We start from the raw sequence: 20,972 nt of genomic DNA, 5'->3' as shown, positions 1-20,972 counted from the left end.
AGTGTTCATGAATGTTTCCAGAGGGTAACATATAATGCGCACAATTTCTGGTTCTGTTCCGTGCTATGTGCACGAAATGCCGGTAGCACCAGTGCTGTAGCAAGACACTTATATAAATAAATTTTTAATATACATGAGTTTCGTAGTCCTCTCTCTCTTTCACTTTCTTTATATATATATATACAGGGTGAGTTTTAATGGTTGTGTCAATCTTTTTATCATACGGGAGATTACCGATCGCAATTTTAATAAATTGATTGATACATAAATGTCAGTTAATTGAATCGACCGTGTCGAAGACCAAAATATAATGTGTACAATTAAAGCAAGTTAAAAGCTGAAATTATGTAGTGTGGATTTATTATTATTATTAAAGCTACGCATTTATTATTATTATTATTATTATTATTATTATTATTATTATTAAATGTATGTTATTATATTTATTATTATTATTATTATTTTGATTTGTGATCAAATTAGGGATTTATTATTATACATATTCGATATATTAAAGCGGAAGAAATACATATTTAAAAAGTCAATTCAAATTTAACACTTTAATGTTTTATGTAAAACTTTATTTCAAATTCCGCATTTATTTTTATGATAAATTTTTATTGTTTTATATGCTAAAAATATGCAGCAAAAAATTTTCTTCCTTCTTAAAATAAAATTACGCAATTGTTTTATAAGAATGTATTTCTTGTGGAACAATTGCGTGATTTTATTTCAAGAAGGCAGAAATACTACATACCTTTAGCGTATAACAATAATAAAAATTTTTATCATAAAAATAAATGCGGAATTTGAAATAAAGTTTTACATAAAACGTTAAAGTGTTAAATTTGAACTGAATTTTTAAATATGTATTCTTACTGCTTTAATATATTAAATATGTATACGTAGCTTTAATAATAATAATAATAATAATAATAATAATAATAATAAATATAATAATATATATATTTAATAATAATAATAATAATAATAATAATAATAATAATAATAAGTGCGTAGCTTTAACAAAAATAATAAATCCATACTACATAATTTCAGCTTTTAACTTGCTTTAATTGTACACATTATATTTCGGCCTTCAATACGATCGATCTAATTAACTGACATCTATGTATCGACCAATTTATTAAAATTGCGATCGGTAATCTCCCGCATGATAAAAAGATTGACACAACCATTAAAACTCACCCTGTATATATATATATATACATATACAGGGTGAGTTTTATTTCGTGTGTCAATCTTTTTATGCGGGAGATTATCGACTGCGTAATAAATTGATCGGTACATAAATGTCAATTATTTGGATCGACCCTATCAAAGGCTCGAATATAATGTGTAAAATTAAAGCAAACTAAACTTATGTAGTATGGATTTATTATTATTATTATTATTAAAGCTACGTATTTATTATTATTATTATTATTGTACACATTATATTCGGACCTTCGATATGTATATATATATATATATATATATATATATATATATATATATATATATATATATATATATATATATATATATATATAAAGTTCAGTTTTCTCTCTACTTTCACAAAGAATGGAGGAAATAATGGAGATATTATATTTGTCCATAGAGCTTATATATTTAGAGATGCTGTCCGTATATTTTGTGTTCGCAATGTCATAAACCTTATGCAGTGTTGACACTATCGACTTGAGCATAAAGATTACCATAATTATAGGACTTAGGAGAATCTATTCAATATAAAAAAATATATTAATATTATTATTAAAATATTTAATATATTATAAATATATTAATAAATTAATATACTATCAAATTAATATACTATCAAATTATTAATATATTAATATTATTAACATATTATTTATTAATTTTATATACTTTTAACTTGACATAATTTTATATAAATTAAAAAGTATCTCATTGAATTTTTTTTGAATTTGAATTTTAAATTTATTTTTCAATGATTTTACACACAAAATAATGAGAGGAATAAATTATTGACGTATGTAAAACAAACACATAGTTGCTTAAAAAAAATATGCAGCTGTTTGTGCATGTGCATATAAATTACATAAATTACGTATTTCATACTCTAGCCGCGATATTATTGAGAGGACGCTAGTGTATAAGCCTTTTTCGAGTCATCCGAACTCTCGCAAGACCATCGGTCTTTAATAGTCACCTCGTCGGTGACTAACGGACGTAGCCTGAGCAAGCCTGAGAGAGACAGCGGATATAGCGGGGACCTATACGTCAAAAAGTCCGAGCGGTCGTATTTTGAAGGAGTCTCCATTTTAACCTCTTCCAACGGAGCTGGATTTGATCGCACGAAATTCAACATGTTGGCCCTTATTAATCGGATCTTGGATTGGTTCAAGTCTCTCTTCTGGAAGGAAGAAATGGAGCTCACTCTTGTCGGTTTGCAATACAGTGGAAAAACTACCTTTGTGAATGTCATAGCGGTACGTGAGTCATGGATTTGTTCTATTTATCTCGCGCGGAGTCTCACTTCAATGGATGTCAAGTATTATCAGATAATGTTATTTCCCGTTGACATCGAAAACGAAACGAGTGGAAATCAAGAAAATTTGACAAGTCTCGTATATTGGGGGTTATATTCAATAATCCCTTCGAAATAACTCCATCGCTGCTATAATGTTAATCGTTTTCGCATACGCCCTTATGTGTCAAGCAGTTAAATGCTACGTCCGAAATTACGATCGAGTGAGATTATTAAATTGTCGCCGTTTATTTTTCATTTTTTCTTCTCGCATTCTTTTCCTTGCACGTTTTACTTCTTTTCTTTTTCTCCCTCTTTTCATCATTTTATGTTTTCTGCATTTCATATCATATCAATATGTAAACAATTTTTAAGCTGATTTCTTATCTTATTAATAAAGTGATTTTATATATTATATATAACTGATTTTTTTTACAATTCGATAAATTAACAAATAATTTAACTTACAAAATTTGAATATACCTAGCAATACAATCCTAATAGCTCGACCAAAATTATATTAAAGTATAATAATTATTATAATCATTATGTTATATATATAATCAGAATTAATAATAATTATATATGTTATTGTTCTTGAATTAAAACAACAAATTAAGGTAATTCTTCTCTTTTGTATATTTAGTCGGGGCAATTTAGCGAAGATATGATACCGACTGTAGGCTTTAATATGCGTAAAATAACCAAAGGCAATGTCACTATAAAAGTGTGGGACATTGGTGGTCAACCAAGGTTTAGATCTATGTGGGAAAGATATTGCAGAGGAGTAAATGCCATAGTTTATATGGTGGATGCAGCAGATTCAGAGAAAATCGAGGCAAGTCGTAATGAATTGCACAATTTATTGGATAAACCACAATTGTCTGGAATACCAGTATTGGTGTTGGGCAATAAAAGGGATTTACCTCATGCATTGGATGAGAATGGACTCATAGAAAGAATGTGAGTTGCGCATTGATATTTTGCAAATACATTTATGGATATATGTGTGACAATACATATGTTTTAGGAATCTTTCTGCGATTCAAGATCGCGAGATTTGTTGCTACAGTATTTCGTGTAAAGAAAAAGACAATATTGATATTACGTTACAGTGGCTCATAGCGCATTCGAAAAGTGGAGTTCGCTAATACTCTTAAAATATCCTATTTGTTAGTATTGCGACGAATCTTTGATACTGATAATAGTATTGGGATCAATTGTAAAATGAGCGTATTGGGCAAACTTTGTTCAAAACTGTGTCATTATTGTAGAAAACTACTTGAGCTTTAGCTGATCTAAGTTGGATGGTGCAAATACCATGATAAAATTAACCAAAAAAAAAAACAAAAAAAAATTGTGCTTGTATGCCAAGAATATGCTCGTGTGATTTATACCATAAGGCACTCACTTCCCACGAGCACATTAGTAATAAGGAACAATTTTTTATATTTTCGTTCATAGGTAAGTCCAAGAATATATTCCAATAACTTAATAACAGTTAAAACTAATTAGTATCTCTGTATTTTCTATGATTGCTGCTATTGTAAAGCTGAAATAATATTGACATAATTGCAGTTAATTATTGTGATATTATAGTCTAGATGTCGATACTCTGATTTCTTGTATTCTCAAAAGATACCAAGCACTTTATGTATAAATTAGAGAAATGGTAGCTATTATATGAAATACATGCGCAAAGATATCACTATTGATTATTATAAAACTCTAATACACCTCGAAAAACTTTAATAACAAATAAAAACAACGTATTGCAAACATTACTTTAATTCTTTTCTACTTTGAGAAAGAAATAATCCTAGGTCCATATATTCTCCTACATAATTTAGGCAAAATTATGTGTAATAGATTTTAGAATATAAATATTTATCAAATATATATTTTACCAGGATGTCTATTCCCTGGGAAAATTAGGGAATTTTCTGGAATTTTAATGGGATTTAAGGAATTTTTTAAAAAATTTTTAATTTTGTTCTCACATTGTAAACAATCGTCAAGCAAAATGAATTATATGTTTAAGATATATTACAAATACTTATTTATCTCAGTTTATATTCAATGTCTTAACAAAATATTGAATATATAATACTGAATAATATTGAATATAATATAATATTCTTTATTATATAGTTTTTAATTATAAAAAAAATAATTTTATGCAAATGAAAAATTATTTTTTTTCAATATATTTACACATTTAAAATTCAAGAAGCTTTCTATTTTTCTTTTGTATGGGTGAAAAATGTGGAAAATGCAATAAAAACATTTATTTTAAAAAGCTACAACAAAAAATATTTTAAAGTATTCTCTGTCTGGAATTTTGAACATAAATACCTGGAAAATTAAGGAATTTTTTTACAAGAATTGAGTAGACATCTTGTTTACTAAAAACTATAAAGGATACCCAAGTGATTTAATAATGTCAAAAAGATTTTAAACAATAAAAATGTAAAGCAAAAGATAGATAAAAAAGCACTGCAAACAGCTTTGCTATAAAATTATCTATGAAAATTAATTGCATTAAAATAGATTTTATTTTGCCGAGAAGAACATATATATATAATAATTTTCATTCTTTATTTTTCTTCATTTGTTTTTCTCTATTTATCTATGGAGTATTACATGCATGCAAAATATAGCTATCTTTTTATTAATTCAATTTTCTATAATCAAATTGTTTAAAACTATTAATTATTGCTTTAAAATAAATCAGGTCGATTAACTTCATGTTTATAAAATTATATAATTAAGAAGAGCTACATATCTTGTATATTATATATGTAGAATATTGTATATTTCTTTTGATATTGTTACTGATATAAAATGTACAATTCAAAATATGCATTTTTAAAGAGGAATAAAGTGAATGTATACAGAAAGAAAAAATTTTAAATCCAAATTTTGCTGAAGCTTCAGCTATATTGAATTTCATTTATATGGCGATACAATATTTCATTTTCTAGCGGTGTTCGTTACAGCCAACTTTTGCTATATTTATTAACTATACGTGACTCACTCTTAAAGCAGCCACACAATAATATATATTAAATTTATTGTAAAAGATCTGTTTTATATATATATATATATATATATATATATATATATATATATATATATACACATGCAAATATATATAACAGAAAAACAATCGTTTTTCTCAAGGTCTCATTATAACGACTTGCAAATACATGACACTGTAAAGATAGAAATGACATTGTGTTTTCAATTTCAAAATGCATATGTTATAAAATACAAAATTATGGATGGAATCGTACTTTTCCATCTGTCAGAGATAGAAAGTAGACGTGCTCATACACGTACAGCGATATTTGTATGGTCAAAATTCGAATTCAAGTATCATAAAATATACAAGTGAATAATTTTATATAAAATATTGTAAAAAGAGAAAGAGAGAAAGAGAAGAAGAAGGGAGGGAGGATAATTGGAAAAATAAATAAATAGAAATGTGAAAATATAATAGAATGATATTTTTATGAATTTTGTTGATCTCGATTAAGGACACTGCCATATTATTTTTTCTGAAAATTCATATACATACACCAGGAAATATCTGAGGAATATCTGAAAAAATATATAAATTTTTCTCAATTTAATCAATTCAATTTAATTTTAAAAACTAAAAGACAACATTAAGAATTTTTTAATAATAGATAAACGGAAAAAAATAAAGTTTTATTATAAATTTTTATTATATATATTTAAGATTCATGAAAACATAATATAGATGCACAACATAGATTTAGTTAATTAATTTCAAATAGACTTTATCTCTCGGCAAAATTTTAAAATTATAACGCTTGATCATAATATATTTAATAGTGAAAAATGAATATATTTAATAATGAAAAATGAACTCTATTGCAATAAGTTAGCTCGTATAATTTTCATTAAAAGTTGGTTTTAAAGTACCTTTCAAATACTTTCTAGTATTTTGGTATCCTGATGTATACTACAATCTGTCTTTATATCGATTATATTTGCTTTCATGTCAATTTCATGAATTAACCCATTAAAGTCCAGTTGCAATTTTAATTACTGCAAAGTTTGTTTGTTATTACATAAAAAGATACCAATTTCTGCCATATTTATTTTTTAATCCAAATACTTAAAAGATATTGATAACTTTTTATATATCAAAATATTTTACCTTAAATTATAACGCATATAAAAAAATCGAGGTAAGAAAATCTAAGTCAGAATTATTGTAGTAAAACTATGGACTTGAATGAGTTAATCTTTCAAATTTGTTAAACGTTTACCGTAATTTTCTGCGCGCATTTAATTATTGTATATTTATATTTGAATATCCATAAAATACAGTATATACGCATCTATATGCATATATGTATATATGCATTTATCATAAACTATATCTACATATATATGCATACATGCTATTTATTTACATAAATTTGAAAAGACGATACTATATGTGCTTTTTCTCCTATTTTTTTTCTTTAAAAAAAAAAGCGAAAACTTTGAATTCAATTATACATGCATATTGAATAATATTTTACAATCATAAGTCTATGTTATATTTGCATGAATAAGATACACTTTGTTTTATATCTTATTTGTATATAATAATATTATCATTAATAATATCGCAAAATTCACCAATTTTGATCCTTTTATCTCTATTCAATCTACGTCGTGTATCCGCACTTCGTATACATTTACACGAAGATATTGCTGCATGATTAATAAGCGATAAGTCGATGATAAAGATCCTATTAATACAATCTCTTCTGTTGCGCGTTATGTTCCTCCGAACAAAACGATTAAAAATTTATTAATTATTATTTAAAGTGTTCACAGTATTGGCGATAAAAGTGGTCGCATAGTTATTTTTCGTGAACCCTGGATACAATTTTTCCTCGATAAAAATTTCAAGGAAAATTATTACTTGTTGTTTCGTTATTCACTAAGAAAATAATCGACATCGTATTTTATATAAGAAATTACACTAATGTTCATTTCTTTTTGCCAACACCAGAATACATTTTATATACTTGATCTTATATTAATCATTGCACAGAATAATCTCCCTATTTTATACAAAGTTATATATATATATATATATATATATATATATATATATATAACTTTATATTTCAAATTAGATTTAACAATAGCGCATAATAGATTATTCTACTTTGACTAGTTTTATGCATCACTAGACTTCACTCAAGATTCATTTATATTAGAAAACTCGCAAAGCTTATATCTCAATCTTTTGTTGTATTATGTGCAAGAAATGTTTAAATGTTTGCCACGATTACGTCTTGCTTGATTATTTTTTCTTTATACATTACTGTGATATTCTATTCCTTCTTGAAATGTATATGCATACATATACACATATTATATATGTAATATAAATATAAATATATACACACACACACACATACATACATATATATATGTATACATACATACGTATGCGCGTATGAATATACACATGCACGTACACGCATGTATGATACTATACGCTGCTGAAGGAACTTGTGTTTGGTACGTTGTTTGGTACAAACATTATTTGAAAGTTCCTATTAAAAATGTTCTTGACACGCACATACATCCTTTCTCAATTTTTGTCTACATGTATATGTGTGCTCATATGTGCAATATTTCCAAAATTTTCTATATCTCTTCATTTTTAGATTTTTTGACAAGGTTTTAGAGAATACATATATCTTCGTAAAATTTACAATGATTTTTTATTTTTAAGCTAAATAACTAAAAAATCAAAGAATTTTTGTTGCAAATTTACTTCAGGAATATAAACATGTAAGATTTTTTTACTCAAATAAAAAATGTAATCATTCAGTACAATTTTATTTAATTTAATGATTGAAAATATTTAAGATTATATTAGTTATACATAAATACACGCAAGATTTTATATATATATATATATATATATATATATATATATATACACACATACTTATATAAATTTGTATGTACTTATATAAATATGTGCAATTTATATAATAATAATTTTAAGTATTTCTAATCTTTAAATAAAATTATACAAATTATATTTTTGAATAGTAAAGACAGTCATATGTTTATTTTTTTGAAGATTGTAAAAAAATTCTGTAATGTTTTAGTTATTTATAGAAGGGAAATGCAATGCCTAAAATCCATGAATACAAAATAGTAAGACAAAACTGAGATAGTATATATATGTATACATACATATATGTACATACATCATATGCGCACACATATACACACACATATTTATTTACAGGATATCCCAGAAGCGGAAGTTGTTTTAATGAAAGATTCTTTAACTAATTTGGAGTCATTTTTTTTCTTGAAATTTTGAGTCAATAATTATTTAAGTTATAAACGATTGAAAAAAAAGAAAAAATTTTCAATTAAATTTCAAAGAAAAACTAAGTGGATAACAAAACTGCATTTTTTATTTAATTTTAAATGTCCAATTTTGATTTTAAATTTAATAACAAAAATATATAATGCAAAAATTGAAAAGTTTTAATAAATAATTTTTCTTGACATTTTTAAAAAAAAACTTTATTTCAAGTTACCAAAGAATCTTTAAAAAAATCTTAATGGAAGATCCTGCATCCTATATGTGCGAAAATTTCATTTTGTCCTTAATAATGGATTATTAAGGGGACTAGTATATCTGGCCCGAATTGAATAATTATTCTAGAGCTGTGTGTCTTTTTCATACAATAAACTTTTTTCTTTTGCGACGTTAAATAATATATATATATCTATTATTCGTATGCTTTTTTATATTATTTGTAAAATGTGTGACATATTTACGTGATTTTTTTGCTTATTGCAAAATAGCAATTCTAAATTACCAATGATTTAAAACACATGAATCATTTGTATGTGTGTGTTGTGTATGTATGTGAGTATAATTTTAATGAAATTATCATTATCACTCATTCTTCCTTGAGATAAATTATTCATATTATTAACAAATAAAATACGTTTTAATGTATAATATAGTTGTTATAATAATTATATCATTTATAACAAAAATGTTATATTATTTTTTATGACTATCTCTCACATTAGAATAAAATTATAAATTTTATAAAACTTGTCTAGAAAATTTTAGTATTGATAAGAATTATGTAGATATAAAGTGCATTCGACATATTTCTGTGCAAAGGAAATTCAGTTAAAAGCATCGAATTTTGGTAATATGTATGTACAATAAGCGTGAATAGAATTATGCAAAATTCAAACACACACATACATACACACACACATTCACGCAAGCAAGTGCGCCCACACACACACATACACACACGCATTACGGAAATACATAATATCATATAAATTTAAAGATACTGGATGGATATGTTGATACTGTAACATAAATTGCGGCAAGTGTATAAGTAAAGAAAGAGTATAGTCTTTAAAAAGTGACTATTTAAATCACTAGATTGTTGTACTATTTGTACATTATAAGCAATCTCATATATACTTTTATTCAATTTACTGAAACTTATTGAGCGCGCGTGTTCCAAATTCCTATAATATATATAGAAAGATTTTCTTATTTGAAAAAGTCGCTCAAGAACTTCAGTAGTTAATTAAAGCGGCATTATTAATTAATACGCATTCACAGACAGTTACATTTTCACGTGTTAAATGAATAGCTAATGTTCTTTATCTTTGTAGATATGCAGATATGCATTTTTGCAAAAATTTTTATGTACCCGATGATTTAATCAGAGAAAGATTGCGCATTTCCGTTGCCTCAAATGATATCACATTCTTAGTTGGTTGAGCAGTAAAACCTCCTCAATCCTAACACAAACTGAGACTATTTGTCATTTTGAATATCAAATCTCACGATTCTCTGCTAGCAACTGTTGGATCTGGTATGGGCCAATAACGGCGGCATCTATAATTACAAAAAATTTGCATCTATAGATAGAAAAAGGAGATTATATATATCATGTTATTCTTAGGATGTGGAATTTAATGCGTCAAACGGAAGAAATAATATATACTAAACTTTTACTTATATCAGGATGTCTATATATGTCTATTTATATTCAAATCTTGTAAAAATATTTCTTGAAAATTTTCTGATCCTCCAGATATTTTTATTCAAAATTTAAAAAAAATAAAAAAAATATTTTCAAGATTTTTTTGGTGCCGTTTGTAAAGTAAGTTTTTTTTTATTGTATTCGTTTTCTAATGTTTTTTTTCTCCTACAAAGGAAAGACACAGAGCCACCTAACTTTCAAGTGCTAAATTTGCAAATATATTGAAAAAAATTGAATAACTTTCGTTAAGATAAATCTTTCATGTTTGCATAATATTTTCATTTTTTTATGATTGAAAATTATATATATATATATATATATATATATATATATATATATATATATATATATATATATATATATAATAAATCGGACACTCTGTATATATATATATACAGAGTGTCCGATTCGTGAGGGACCAAACGAAAAGTGATGATAGATTGGGTCAAACTAAGAAGAAAAGTCCTCTACCATTTTGCAAAATTCGCAATAATTATTAAGTAATAAGCAAATAAATATATATATATATATATATATATATATATATATATATTCAATATTTTGTTAAGGTGTTGAAATATAAAGAGATATATGTTTATAATATGTTTTAAGTACATAATTCATAACTTGATTTATTGGTGGATTATCGACTGCAATGTAAGAGCAATATAAAAGCAAAATTATCACGAAGAAAATTCTTTTAAAAATTCTCTAAGTTTCAATTAAATTTTATAAGAATTTTCTGATTTTTTTCAAGTAAAAGAAATTCCTGAAAATTCTAGGATTTCCATATTTTTCCAGGGAGTAGACACCCTGTTATATGGATTATACAGATAAGAGATGCATATTTGTAACAATCATACCTAGCATTATTTTCTGCTATATGAGGTGGCAATGATGTAGGCGGTGGTGGTGGTTGACGAGCGGATTTTGGTGGTCCGCTGCTGTTAGAATCACTTTCACTGCTTTCCTCGGACTTTTTATCTGACTCTCGTAGAAGATGCGAAGGTACTCCTCTGGGAGAAAGTCTTGGCAATACTTCAGATTGTGGTCTAGTTCTATGTTGTGGTCTTTGGAACTGCAGATTCAGCTGACTAGCGTCTGTCACGTACTTTTCACTTTGTCTTCGACGGCGTAGAGCGGGTGTGCATCCGGTTAAATTTTCATCTTCGGCAGAACTGGCTGAAGTTAAAGATGATATGATTGGTCTAGTGTTAGATAATGGCATGTCATGGAAATATGCTGGCACATATGATGATTTACCTTTGACTAAAATTTGCAATCATTAGTATAGCGCGAAAAACTATACATATTATTTAATATTTCACATATATAAGGATAACGTCTCATCTTTTTTTTTAAATATAAATTATCAATTTTCAATAAAAACTGTGACCTCACTTTATTATTCAAAAATATTTTATATTATAGATGAATTCTTTAAATTATAGATAAATTCTTAAATCTTTTTTTAGGATATTACAATTCGTGTATGTTTTATTCCCATAATATTTGTGTAATATTGTTACATATTATGTTGTACAGTTACAAGAGGTTAATATTCTTGTTTTAAAAGAAAATATTATAACATGAAAAAATTTAGAAATATAACTGATATAAAATAAGTTTTTTGAAATATTGCAGAAAATATAGCATTTGAAAGATTATTTTCTGCCATGATTATTTTGTCTCGATAAAATTGTATCTTAGAATATATAAATAAATAAATAAATAAGTAAATATATAAAACAATCTTTTAGATATTCTCTTTGTAAAGAGATATATACATATTAATATTTCACAAAAACTTTCTTTTAAAGATAACAATCATATAGTTATTAAAATAAAAATAATCTTCAAAATTTTCAAAAACAAAACGCCTACACGATAATAAATTAAAGCACTTGAAATATCGCTTTTTCAACAAATATCTAGTAAATCGCTTACTATATGCTTTTAAAAATGACTTTTAAAAACGATATATATGCCAATTTTTATCATAATCTATACAAAATATCATAGACAATCATAAATACAATTATAAATATCATATTGACATATCATTTTAGAATTTGTTTCTAATAAATCTGTCATGTCATAATAATTTTACTAACTATTTTCTTTTTCCTTAGTTGTAGTCATAGGCACCGGTAGTTTTTCTATGTCACTTCCAGTTACTGCCTTGATATTCGGAATATTAATTTCGGGTGTTGATTCAGATAACGAGCATCTTGGACTCTTAACGGGAATCGGTATTTTACTGTGAGCGATATATGTCCTATTAGATGTTTCCTTCTCTTTATTGTCCTTATTATCACGAAGCGGCACTGCATTTTGTACAGTGGTCGAGGCAGTAGTGACGCTAGTCGATTCTTTTTGCAAACTGGCGTTTGCAGTTGGTCGATTTTCGGTAGCGTCGTAATATATCGATGGTTCTTCCGGTCCCGGATTAGGACTAGCCGGGCTACCTGCCATACCGTTCGCTAATTTCTCTAGAAATTCAGATAAAGCACATCTATAAGTGCAAAGTGACATTAATAAACATGCTGATTCATCGATCGATAAGACAATAAAAAAATTGGTAATAAAAAAGAATTGGTTATATATACTTTGTAAAGGTTCCCTATCGGCACTAGTTTGCACAATTGTAGCACCGCCAGTTGCATCTACGACTCTGATTTCTAATCTTCCTGCTACTGCTTCTTCCTCTTCTTCCCCTTTGTGAGCGTTGAACATTGTATCAGAAAGAGAAAAAGCTACCGCTGGTAGACTAGTTCTTCTGACTGGTGCAGTCTGCTTCGGCTCATCATATCGGGTGGCGATATTCCTCATAACATCAACTTCATATAACAAATCGTCAAATGCCGCTTGTTGAACCTATTAACACATCGACGTTAAAATATATCTATGTAAAAGCTGTCATAATGATGTATCATATGTAAAATATGATACGAACCAATGGAGCTTCAAGATAAGCCCGAACATGCGGCGCTAAAGCTGGAACGCTCCAAGCTCGCGGGAGTGCCCCTTGGAGCTCTGGATATTTTTCAATACCCGCAATGTTTAAACATCTATGCGGTACCGCTGGTTTCGGAGAATCTTCGCTTATTTTGGATAATGCTGTGGGAATCAAAGTTTGTTGACACACGTTCGAGGTATTTGATTGAGCCGCGACAGGTTTTGTATCCAATTGTTGCACATTTTCGACGATATCTGTGGGCTGCATGTTAAATTACTTGTTGACTGGTTGAAACTTTACTTGTTCCAGCATTTTCATAGGACAGATTACGCTTCTGTTTGCGTTTACTAATCCTTTTATTATAATAAATAAGGAGTTTTTTACCTGTGGCGGTATGGACGGGGTGTTTATTATCCCTTTATGTTCAGGGCTTTGTAAATTTTCACCTTTCCATTCATTGTCAGTCTCTTCAGAATCGTCAAATTGCGATTTCCATTGCGAAGCCAGAGTCAAACCTCCACCACCTTTGGTCACTTGCTGCAGGGCGGATACATTGTCGTCATCTATTTGTGCAAATTGTGTAATAGAGCAATCTCGTACTGCCGAACGCCCGGCTCTCATTTGTTGTCGGTTCTCCGCTCTTCTTCTGGGTTCTCTTCTAAGAGGTTCCCTTTGTTCGGTTACCTAAAAACATTCAAATATATATATAAATTTGGAAAAATGTCAGCATGAATCTATCATGTTGAATGATAATTATAGGATATACTTACCGGACTCTGATTTCCAACGTATTTAGTATTAGTTACATCATAAGAACAATAGGAAGCGTCAACTTCTGTCTGTATACGAGGACTCGGTAATTCACCGGACGTTCCCTCAGGAGTAGCGATACGCAAACGTGCAAGCGTGGCAGGCAATGTAGCACCACTTGCCGATTTCCTAAGCGGTGCTGTTGCATTTGTCACAGTTTTAAGTCGAGGAACATCAGATGCGGAACGCGCGGAAGCCATCAATGCATCTCCTTCGTTATCTACCTGTTTCTCTATTGGCGCGGGAACTTGAGATTCTACTGCCATCGATACGGCGCGTCGTTTTTTGGGAGATCCTGAGAAGTAATGAGTGACAATTATTATACGATAGACGATAGATATCGCATTAAATATTACACATATAAATAAGTTATATATAAACCTTGGGTTGGTAGAGGTGGCATAGTCTGCTGTGCGACTTGTTGATGCGTATTATCGGTCGTTGGTATCGTGGCATTGCAATTTTTATCTCTACCATGATTGCTGATAGCTGCTGCAAATGGCACTGGAGAACCTTCTATACCACGTTGCCTATTTCTTCTATATATACTTTCATAATCCAATTGTGCCTGTTATATACAAATGTGTTATAATAAATATATATATTTAAAATTGAAATTTATATATATATATATATATATATATATATATATATATATATATATATGAGATAGATAAGTTTAAGAGATTCAAAATCTTTAAAAATATTATATACTTAAGAATCTTTAAAAATATTATATAACTATGTTATATAAACAGTATAACTTTACAACAAAACTTAAAATATATTAGGTTGGTGCAAGAGATTTGCCATGTTTATCACATTTAAAAAAAAAATGAAGATTTAAAATTAATTTTTATTAATCAAAATAATCACAATTACTTTCAATATATTTCTCTCATCGGCATACAAAAAACTCTTGTATAAAATAATGTGAAACTTTAGAATGTATAATTCCTTGATGGTGTTTTTAATAACCTGAGTTTGTGAATTTTTTTCAAGAACGAATCGAAATATTTAAATAAATATTAGTCAATAGATATAAAATCTGGTAAATAAATACAATAAATAAATTTGAGTTTCTAATGTTTATAATTTTCATTGCAGCTATATAGTAGATGGTCATTGAAGCTATATGTAGCCGAGCGTTATTATACAGAAGTATTCCTTTTTTGTTGAACAAACAAAGTCTTTCAGCCAATTTTTGATGAATTACATTCAATTTTTCAATGATAGTTCCTCCATTATTTTTATTCAACAAGGGTTCCTTTATTTTCACCTTCGAGAACAAAAAAGAAAAAAAAAAACTTTACAAAACTAATAACATATAAATAAAAAACAATATATATATATATAAAATATTACAAATATAAGTAACAAATATATATTATGTTTCATATTGATAATGCCATCTCATTTCTCCAAATAGAAAACAAAAAACTTGCTTAAATCAGAATTTTTGAAAAATCACAAACGTTTTGCACCAATCTAATATGGGCTTGACAAGATATAAGTTTTTTATATTTTTTACATCCAACTCTTTCCTGTTATCTGGCTCTACGTTCTCTTGATTGTTTGTGTCCACATTTGTAATTGGAGGCTGATTGATAGTAGTAGCTGTAGTAAGTGCAGGTGGCACAGTCACTGTAGGTAATGATCTAGTAGTTGATAAACCTTCATTAGCTATTAATGGCCTTTCCCAATCATAAGGATCATTTGGCTTTACACCTCTACGTTTCATACATCGTTCAAATAGACCAGCTAACATACCATAATCTGGTTTATCTGCATACTCCAAATTCTATATAAAATATTTATAAATATTTCATTATTGCAAAAATAAAATTTATCATATATCATAAAAATCACTAAAGATTTGTGACAAAAAGTGCAGAAACAGTTAATTACTTTAACATTGTATATATGTATGTGTGCGGAATATTTTTCAATCATATATACCTGAATATGTTCTAAAAAAACCCGTAGATCAGATGGAAGATGTTTTAGAAGCAAACGATGATCGTACTTCTCTTTCATGAGACCCACCTATAGAGAAAAAATGTTACACTTTATCGAACTTCTAATTATGTATAAAATTGTTTATATCTGGTAATTATGTAGAAATTTCTCTGACTTACTTGCTCTTTATCTTTTATTTTTCGCCATGGCAATTGTCCATTAACAAATTCGACTAGCATATAAAATAATGACCACAGATCATCATGTCGACCCATTTCTTTATTTTTATGTGCATTAACTGATGCATATCGGACGGTTCCTCTAAATCCTGCAGCAGCACGAGGCGGTCTCACTTCTCCTGTGCCAGTTGTAAATTGTCGAGCTAGACCAAAATCTAACATATATACCAGCCTGGAGTTGTAAGGATGACGGCCGATTGAAAAATTTGACTATAAACAAAGTATCATCACTTTTTGTTCAAATTATAACAATTATTATATTAAAAAAAGTTATAATCATTCAATATGTAATTCACAGAAAATACAAATTATCTAATATACATAAATCTTATGTAATGTTTGCACAATATACAATATTTTATGCTTTCACAAGATTATGAAATGAACAAAATCAATAGTTTCTTCACTGTTCAAATACACCAATTAAAACAACGTGACATATTTTCATGTGTGCATATGTAAACACATACAGGTTTAATATCTCTATGCAGAAATCCCACTTGATGAATGCTTTCTATAGCTTTCAAAATTTGAAGACCAAGACGTAATGTAGTAGAGAGCGAAAAAGCACCTCTTGGTTGCGCCCTACGCAATTCTGCTAAATTCTTTCCTTGTAATTGCATCACAACATAATTAAATCGATCATTACGTCCACAGCCAATAAAACGACATACATGATCTTTACCTGAAATAGTTTCAAGCAATAATTTAGAAAATAGAGAATAAACATATTTTAAATTTGCGCAAAAATTTCAATTAATAAAAAATAATTTAATACCGACCCTGTAATTTCTTTAGGACAGCTACTTCCATCTTTAAGACTTGTTTGGGTTGCCGCGCAGATTCAACTTTAAGAGCGACTTGTTCCTTTGTCATTAAATCAAGACCTTCATAAATTTCGCCAAATCCACCGCCACCTATTTTTCTCACCTACATTTAAGATATATATATTTCTTAATATATATTGCTTGTGCTTGTATTTCTAAACAAAACACAATATGTATATTGATATAAAAGATATCTTCTAAATATTTATTTTTTGAAATAAAATACTGTCAATCTATCTTGTGTAAAATTGAAAAATGTTACGATATTAAGAGCCTTCGACAAATCGAAACTTACAACTTTCCAACGTTCTTTGACCACATGGCCGGGCTGTAACAAATCCTCGCTCGTCATAGTTATATTATTATTTTGATCCGTGCTTTCGTCGCCTACATTCCTCAACACCAAATCCTCTAGATAATTTGTAGGCCTGAAAAATGCAAAAATAACAGATTATAAAAATATATGTACACGTACACACGTGATGCGGATAATTATCGAATACGTTGGATCCACGCGTCGACGACCCGGGCGAGCTGTCAAAAGACATCTCGAGTGACGAGTTTATAATTTTCTAGCGACGTTTCGTATAAAATTGCTCAATACGCGCCCTGTGCTAGGCAGCCATGATTGCGTGCGAGCGAGAGGTGTTGCTGGTCCCTTGTTATTCAGTTCCAAAGCGAACTTCCATATCTAGCGATCTTTCGATCGCGATCACTCGATCGCCATCTCCTCGATCGTCGATCAACGATTCGTCGATGATTAACGAACATCACGACAATTAATTGAATGTCCCCGCACGGATTCTCGATTTTTTCTCTTTCGCATTTTTCTCCTCGATCGGCGATGCCGACGAGTCGACACGCGACGATCGGCTCGTCAAGTTACGTACGATGTAAAAACGGCCCCTTTAATTACGACAAGATTAATCTCCGCACTTTTGCAAATTATTATACAATAATGCGCATTTTGTCCGCCCGCGCATATAACCACTCTCTTTCTTTCTCTCTCTCTCCTTCGACCGACCGACCGACCGACTGACCGATCCAAAGATATAATAAGAGTATCTTATTTTTTTTATTTTTTTATTTTCTTTTTACTAACAATGTCGTCTGCTAGAGACACCGCTTACAGCGCGATGTTACACCGACGTATTCTCGCCAGGACTGCTTTCGCGCACAATTTCCCTTCACAATTCTGTCGCCGTCATCCTCCCACCTTCCGTTTCTCGTCTTTCCGTTCGCGTGACAGAAGATCTCAGAGCTTGTTCACGCAGCTGATCACTCGTTCGTCACGGCTCGGGCCGGATATTCACGGCCGCCGCAAAAGTTCTCGTCAAATGCCAGTGGGACGGCCATTTTTCGATTTCGCACCGCACATGAATCGAGTGTGCGCGAAATCGACGGTAGATAGCGCGCAGGGCGCGGCGATCGATGACATTTCTCCCAGTGCGTGTGTGTGTGCGCGCGCGTGTGCATGTGTCTCTCTTTCTCTCTCCTCCCTCTCTCTCTCCTTTTTCGCCTAGGTAAATCTCCCCCTCACCTTTTCCGCGTCCACGCTCTCTCACGTCAGCATGCCGTCCTCCTTCGCGTTTATTATTGGTTATTATCTTCTATATAGATCTTTTTTACGTATCTCCTTTATCGTATCGCGCGCGATGTCGCGAGCATGTACAGGGTGTTTCGGTAACGATGGGCAGTCTCTCTAGGGCAGGTAAAAAATAATCCCACAAGTTCCCATAAAATTTTTTTCTACAATGCATCTCTATCGAGATATTTATTTTTAAAGTTGAAATTTAAGAAGCATCTTCTTTTTAATAATTTTTATATAACTGTAGGTTTTAATAATTATTTTTATGTTCGATGAAAATCTTTAAAATTAGCGTAATAGATTTCTTGATATTTAAAAGAAAATAAATGATGGTAAAATAATGATGATAAAAGATGCGTTGTGGAAACAATTTTATAGGAACTTATGATGTTATTTTTACTTGCTCCACATAACCACGAGAGATTGCCCTTTACCGAAACACCCTGTATACATACGTCAAAGTTCCGCATGGCAGGAAATACATTATGCGACATTGCCTTTCATAGTTCGTGGAAAGGAGCATGATTCGTGAGGGATTCTATGTTCGTATAGCCCGCCTACGAATCATGGGCCCATGCAACGATTATATATTTTTTTTATTCTCTACATTAGGTTTTTTATAATATTCTTTATATAATTATAATATTCTCGACATAAGTTTGTAATATTCACTTCCAAAGAACTATTAATTTTTAATTGGATTAATTATTGGAATTGTTCACTCGTTTTAGAGTGTTAATCATAATATGCAACATCTAAGCTTTTTTAATACACATATTAAAGAAGCTTACAATTACAAGCATTCAGGAAAAAAGTCCTCATATAATCAAATATACGTAATTATGTCTATAAGAAGTAAAAATAATTGAAAAATAACTGAAAGATTATATGTGAATAATATTGCTTATATGTAATCATATATAAATTTATATATGATTATGTATTATAATTTTTTGTCACTTCTTTAAATTTTATTAAAAAAAAAAAAATGCGAAAATTATTCTTCTAATTCTGTTTCAATTATTTTTATTTTTCCCTGTATACACGGACAGAGATTGCAAGAGAAAAAACACATGTATATGTGAATACATTTTACATATAATTATACATATCTTTACATTTATGTATAAATTTTTTACCGGGTACCTATTAATCTCGTAAGTTGGAGTGAATTAATCGCACGTGACACAGCACATGCTTCTGTATTTCGTTATTTTTAGAGAATAAAGAAATTTTATTTTTAGAGAATAAAGGAATTTTTTATACTTTTGCAATAAGCTAAAATGTAAAAATATTTTACTTACATATATACAGAATTAAACAAAGTAATTTAAACAAACAAAATAATTTAGAATAATTTAGAAAAATCATTTCTAAAGCTAAAGATAGTTTATTATTTTTGTCTGTTACATATTTGACAAAAGAAGGAAATCTATACTTTTTTTGTTATGTTTTTATCTATACTTTTCTTGTATGATTCTTGTTACGATATCTTTCAGTTATATCGAAACATACAGCGCTTATAAAATTTTGACCGCTCGCTCGCGACTCCCTTTGCTAGAGGGCATAATTTAAGTTTAAACGTCTATTTTTAAACGACCCCACTCACAATCAGTATATAATACACCGAGCAACATCTTCCTCTGCGCCAGAGAACTTTTCCATCTTCTTTCAATTTTTCTTACATTTTCTTATTCCAAACTAACAATCTAACGTTGCGGATATCCGTATAACAATAACAGAATATTTCAATAAATAATTTTTCAATAATTGCTAAATCTAAATAAACAAACAAAGGGGATAAAATATAAATATTATTATTGGCTCACCTTTCGAAGTCATGAATATATATATATATATATACATATCTTTATAAATATGTATAAAATGTTTCATTAATTTCATACACCAATTTTTCATTAAAAAACTATTGAAAATATTGATATGAATTTGATCGAATAAAGAGTTATTTCAAAAGACAG

The 20,972-nt window shown here is 28.9% G+C and overlaps 2 protein-coding genes and 1 long non-coding RNA gene across 9 annotated transcripts in view; 2 read left to right on the top strand and 1 right to left on the bottom strand.

Annotated features, from left to right (window-relative positions):
- Positions 1–2,158: 2,158 nt before the first annotated feature.
- Arl8 (ADP-ribosylation factor-like protein 8) lies at positions 2,159–4,299 on the top strand. Its single transcript, XM_083103426.1, has 4 exons — positions 2,159–2,477; positions 3,162–3,478; positions 3,546–3,687; positions 3,790–4,299. The coding sequence occupies exons 1-3, from the start codon at positions 2,355–2,357 to the stop codon at positions 3,664–3,666; spliced, it is 561 nt and encodes a 186-aa protein (XP_082959552.1). The 5' UTR covers positions 2,159–2,354; the 3' UTR covers positions 3,667–3,687; positions 3,790–4,299.
- A 1,909-nt stretch (positions 4,300–6,208) lies between these two features.
- Asator (tau-tubulin kinase asator) overlaps positions 6,209–20,972 on the bottom strand; it is a 16,402-nt gene continuing 1,638 nt past the window's right edge. For 2 of the 7 annotated variants that reach the window (XM_083103415.1, XM_083103412.1), the window contains 14 exons: positions 17,698–17,830; positions 17,358–17,505; positions 17,046–17,260; positions 16,516–16,785; positions 16,337–16,423; positions 15,909–16,178; positions 14,759–14,945; positions 14,338–14,672; positions 13,952–14,251; positions 13,565–13,828; positions 13,218–13,485; positions 12,723–13,100; positions 11,472–11,790; positions 6,209–10,460 (listed from right to left, as the gene is read on the bottom strand). In XM_083103415.1, coding sequence (XP_082959541.1) covers positions 10,406–10,460; positions 11,472–11,790; positions 12,723–13,100; positions 13,218–13,485; positions 13,565–13,828; positions 13,952–14,251; positions 14,338–14,672; positions 14,759–14,945; positions 15,909–16,178; positions 16,337–16,423; positions 16,516–16,785; positions 17,046–17,260; positions 17,358–17,505; positions 17,698–17,830 — 3,229 coding nt within the window. In that variant the 3' untranslated portion in view covers positions 6,209–10,405. Of the gene's footprint in view, positions 10,461–11,471; positions 11,791–12,722; positions 13,101–13,217; positions 13,486–13,564; positions 13,829–13,951; positions 14,252–14,337; positions 14,673–14,758; positions 14,946–15,908; positions 16,179–16,336; positions 16,424–16,515; positions 16,786–17,045; positions 17,261–17,357; positions 17,506–17,697; positions 17,831–17,905; positions 19,151–20,972 lie in introns of those variants that run through there. The other 5 variants (XM_083103417.1, XM_083103418.1, XM_083103416.1 and 2 more) reach the window with 5 other exon arrangements.
- Positions 18,524–20,972, top strand: part of LOC145973840 (uncharacterized) — a 7,033-nt gene continuing 4,584 nt past the window's right edge. Inside the window, exon 1 of the long non-coding RNA XR_014439556.1 lies at positions 18,524–19,113. This is a non-coding gene — a long non-coding RNA (uncharacterized LOC145973840). The remainder of the gene's footprint in view (positions 19,114–20,972) is intronic.

This window comes from Camponotus vicinus, unplaced genomic scaffold, assembly GCF_025532165.1.
Source record: "Camponotus vicinus isolate PSW18456_S1 unplaced genomic scaffold, iyCamVici1.0 SCAF_6, whole genome shotgun sequence".
Taxonomy (NCBI): Eukaryota; Metazoa; Arthropoda; class Insecta; order Hymenoptera; family Formicidae; genus Camponotus; species Camponotus vicinus.
The sequence above is the reverse complement of the archived record's forward strand: the minus strand, read 5'-3'. Positions and strand labels throughout refer to the sequence as shown.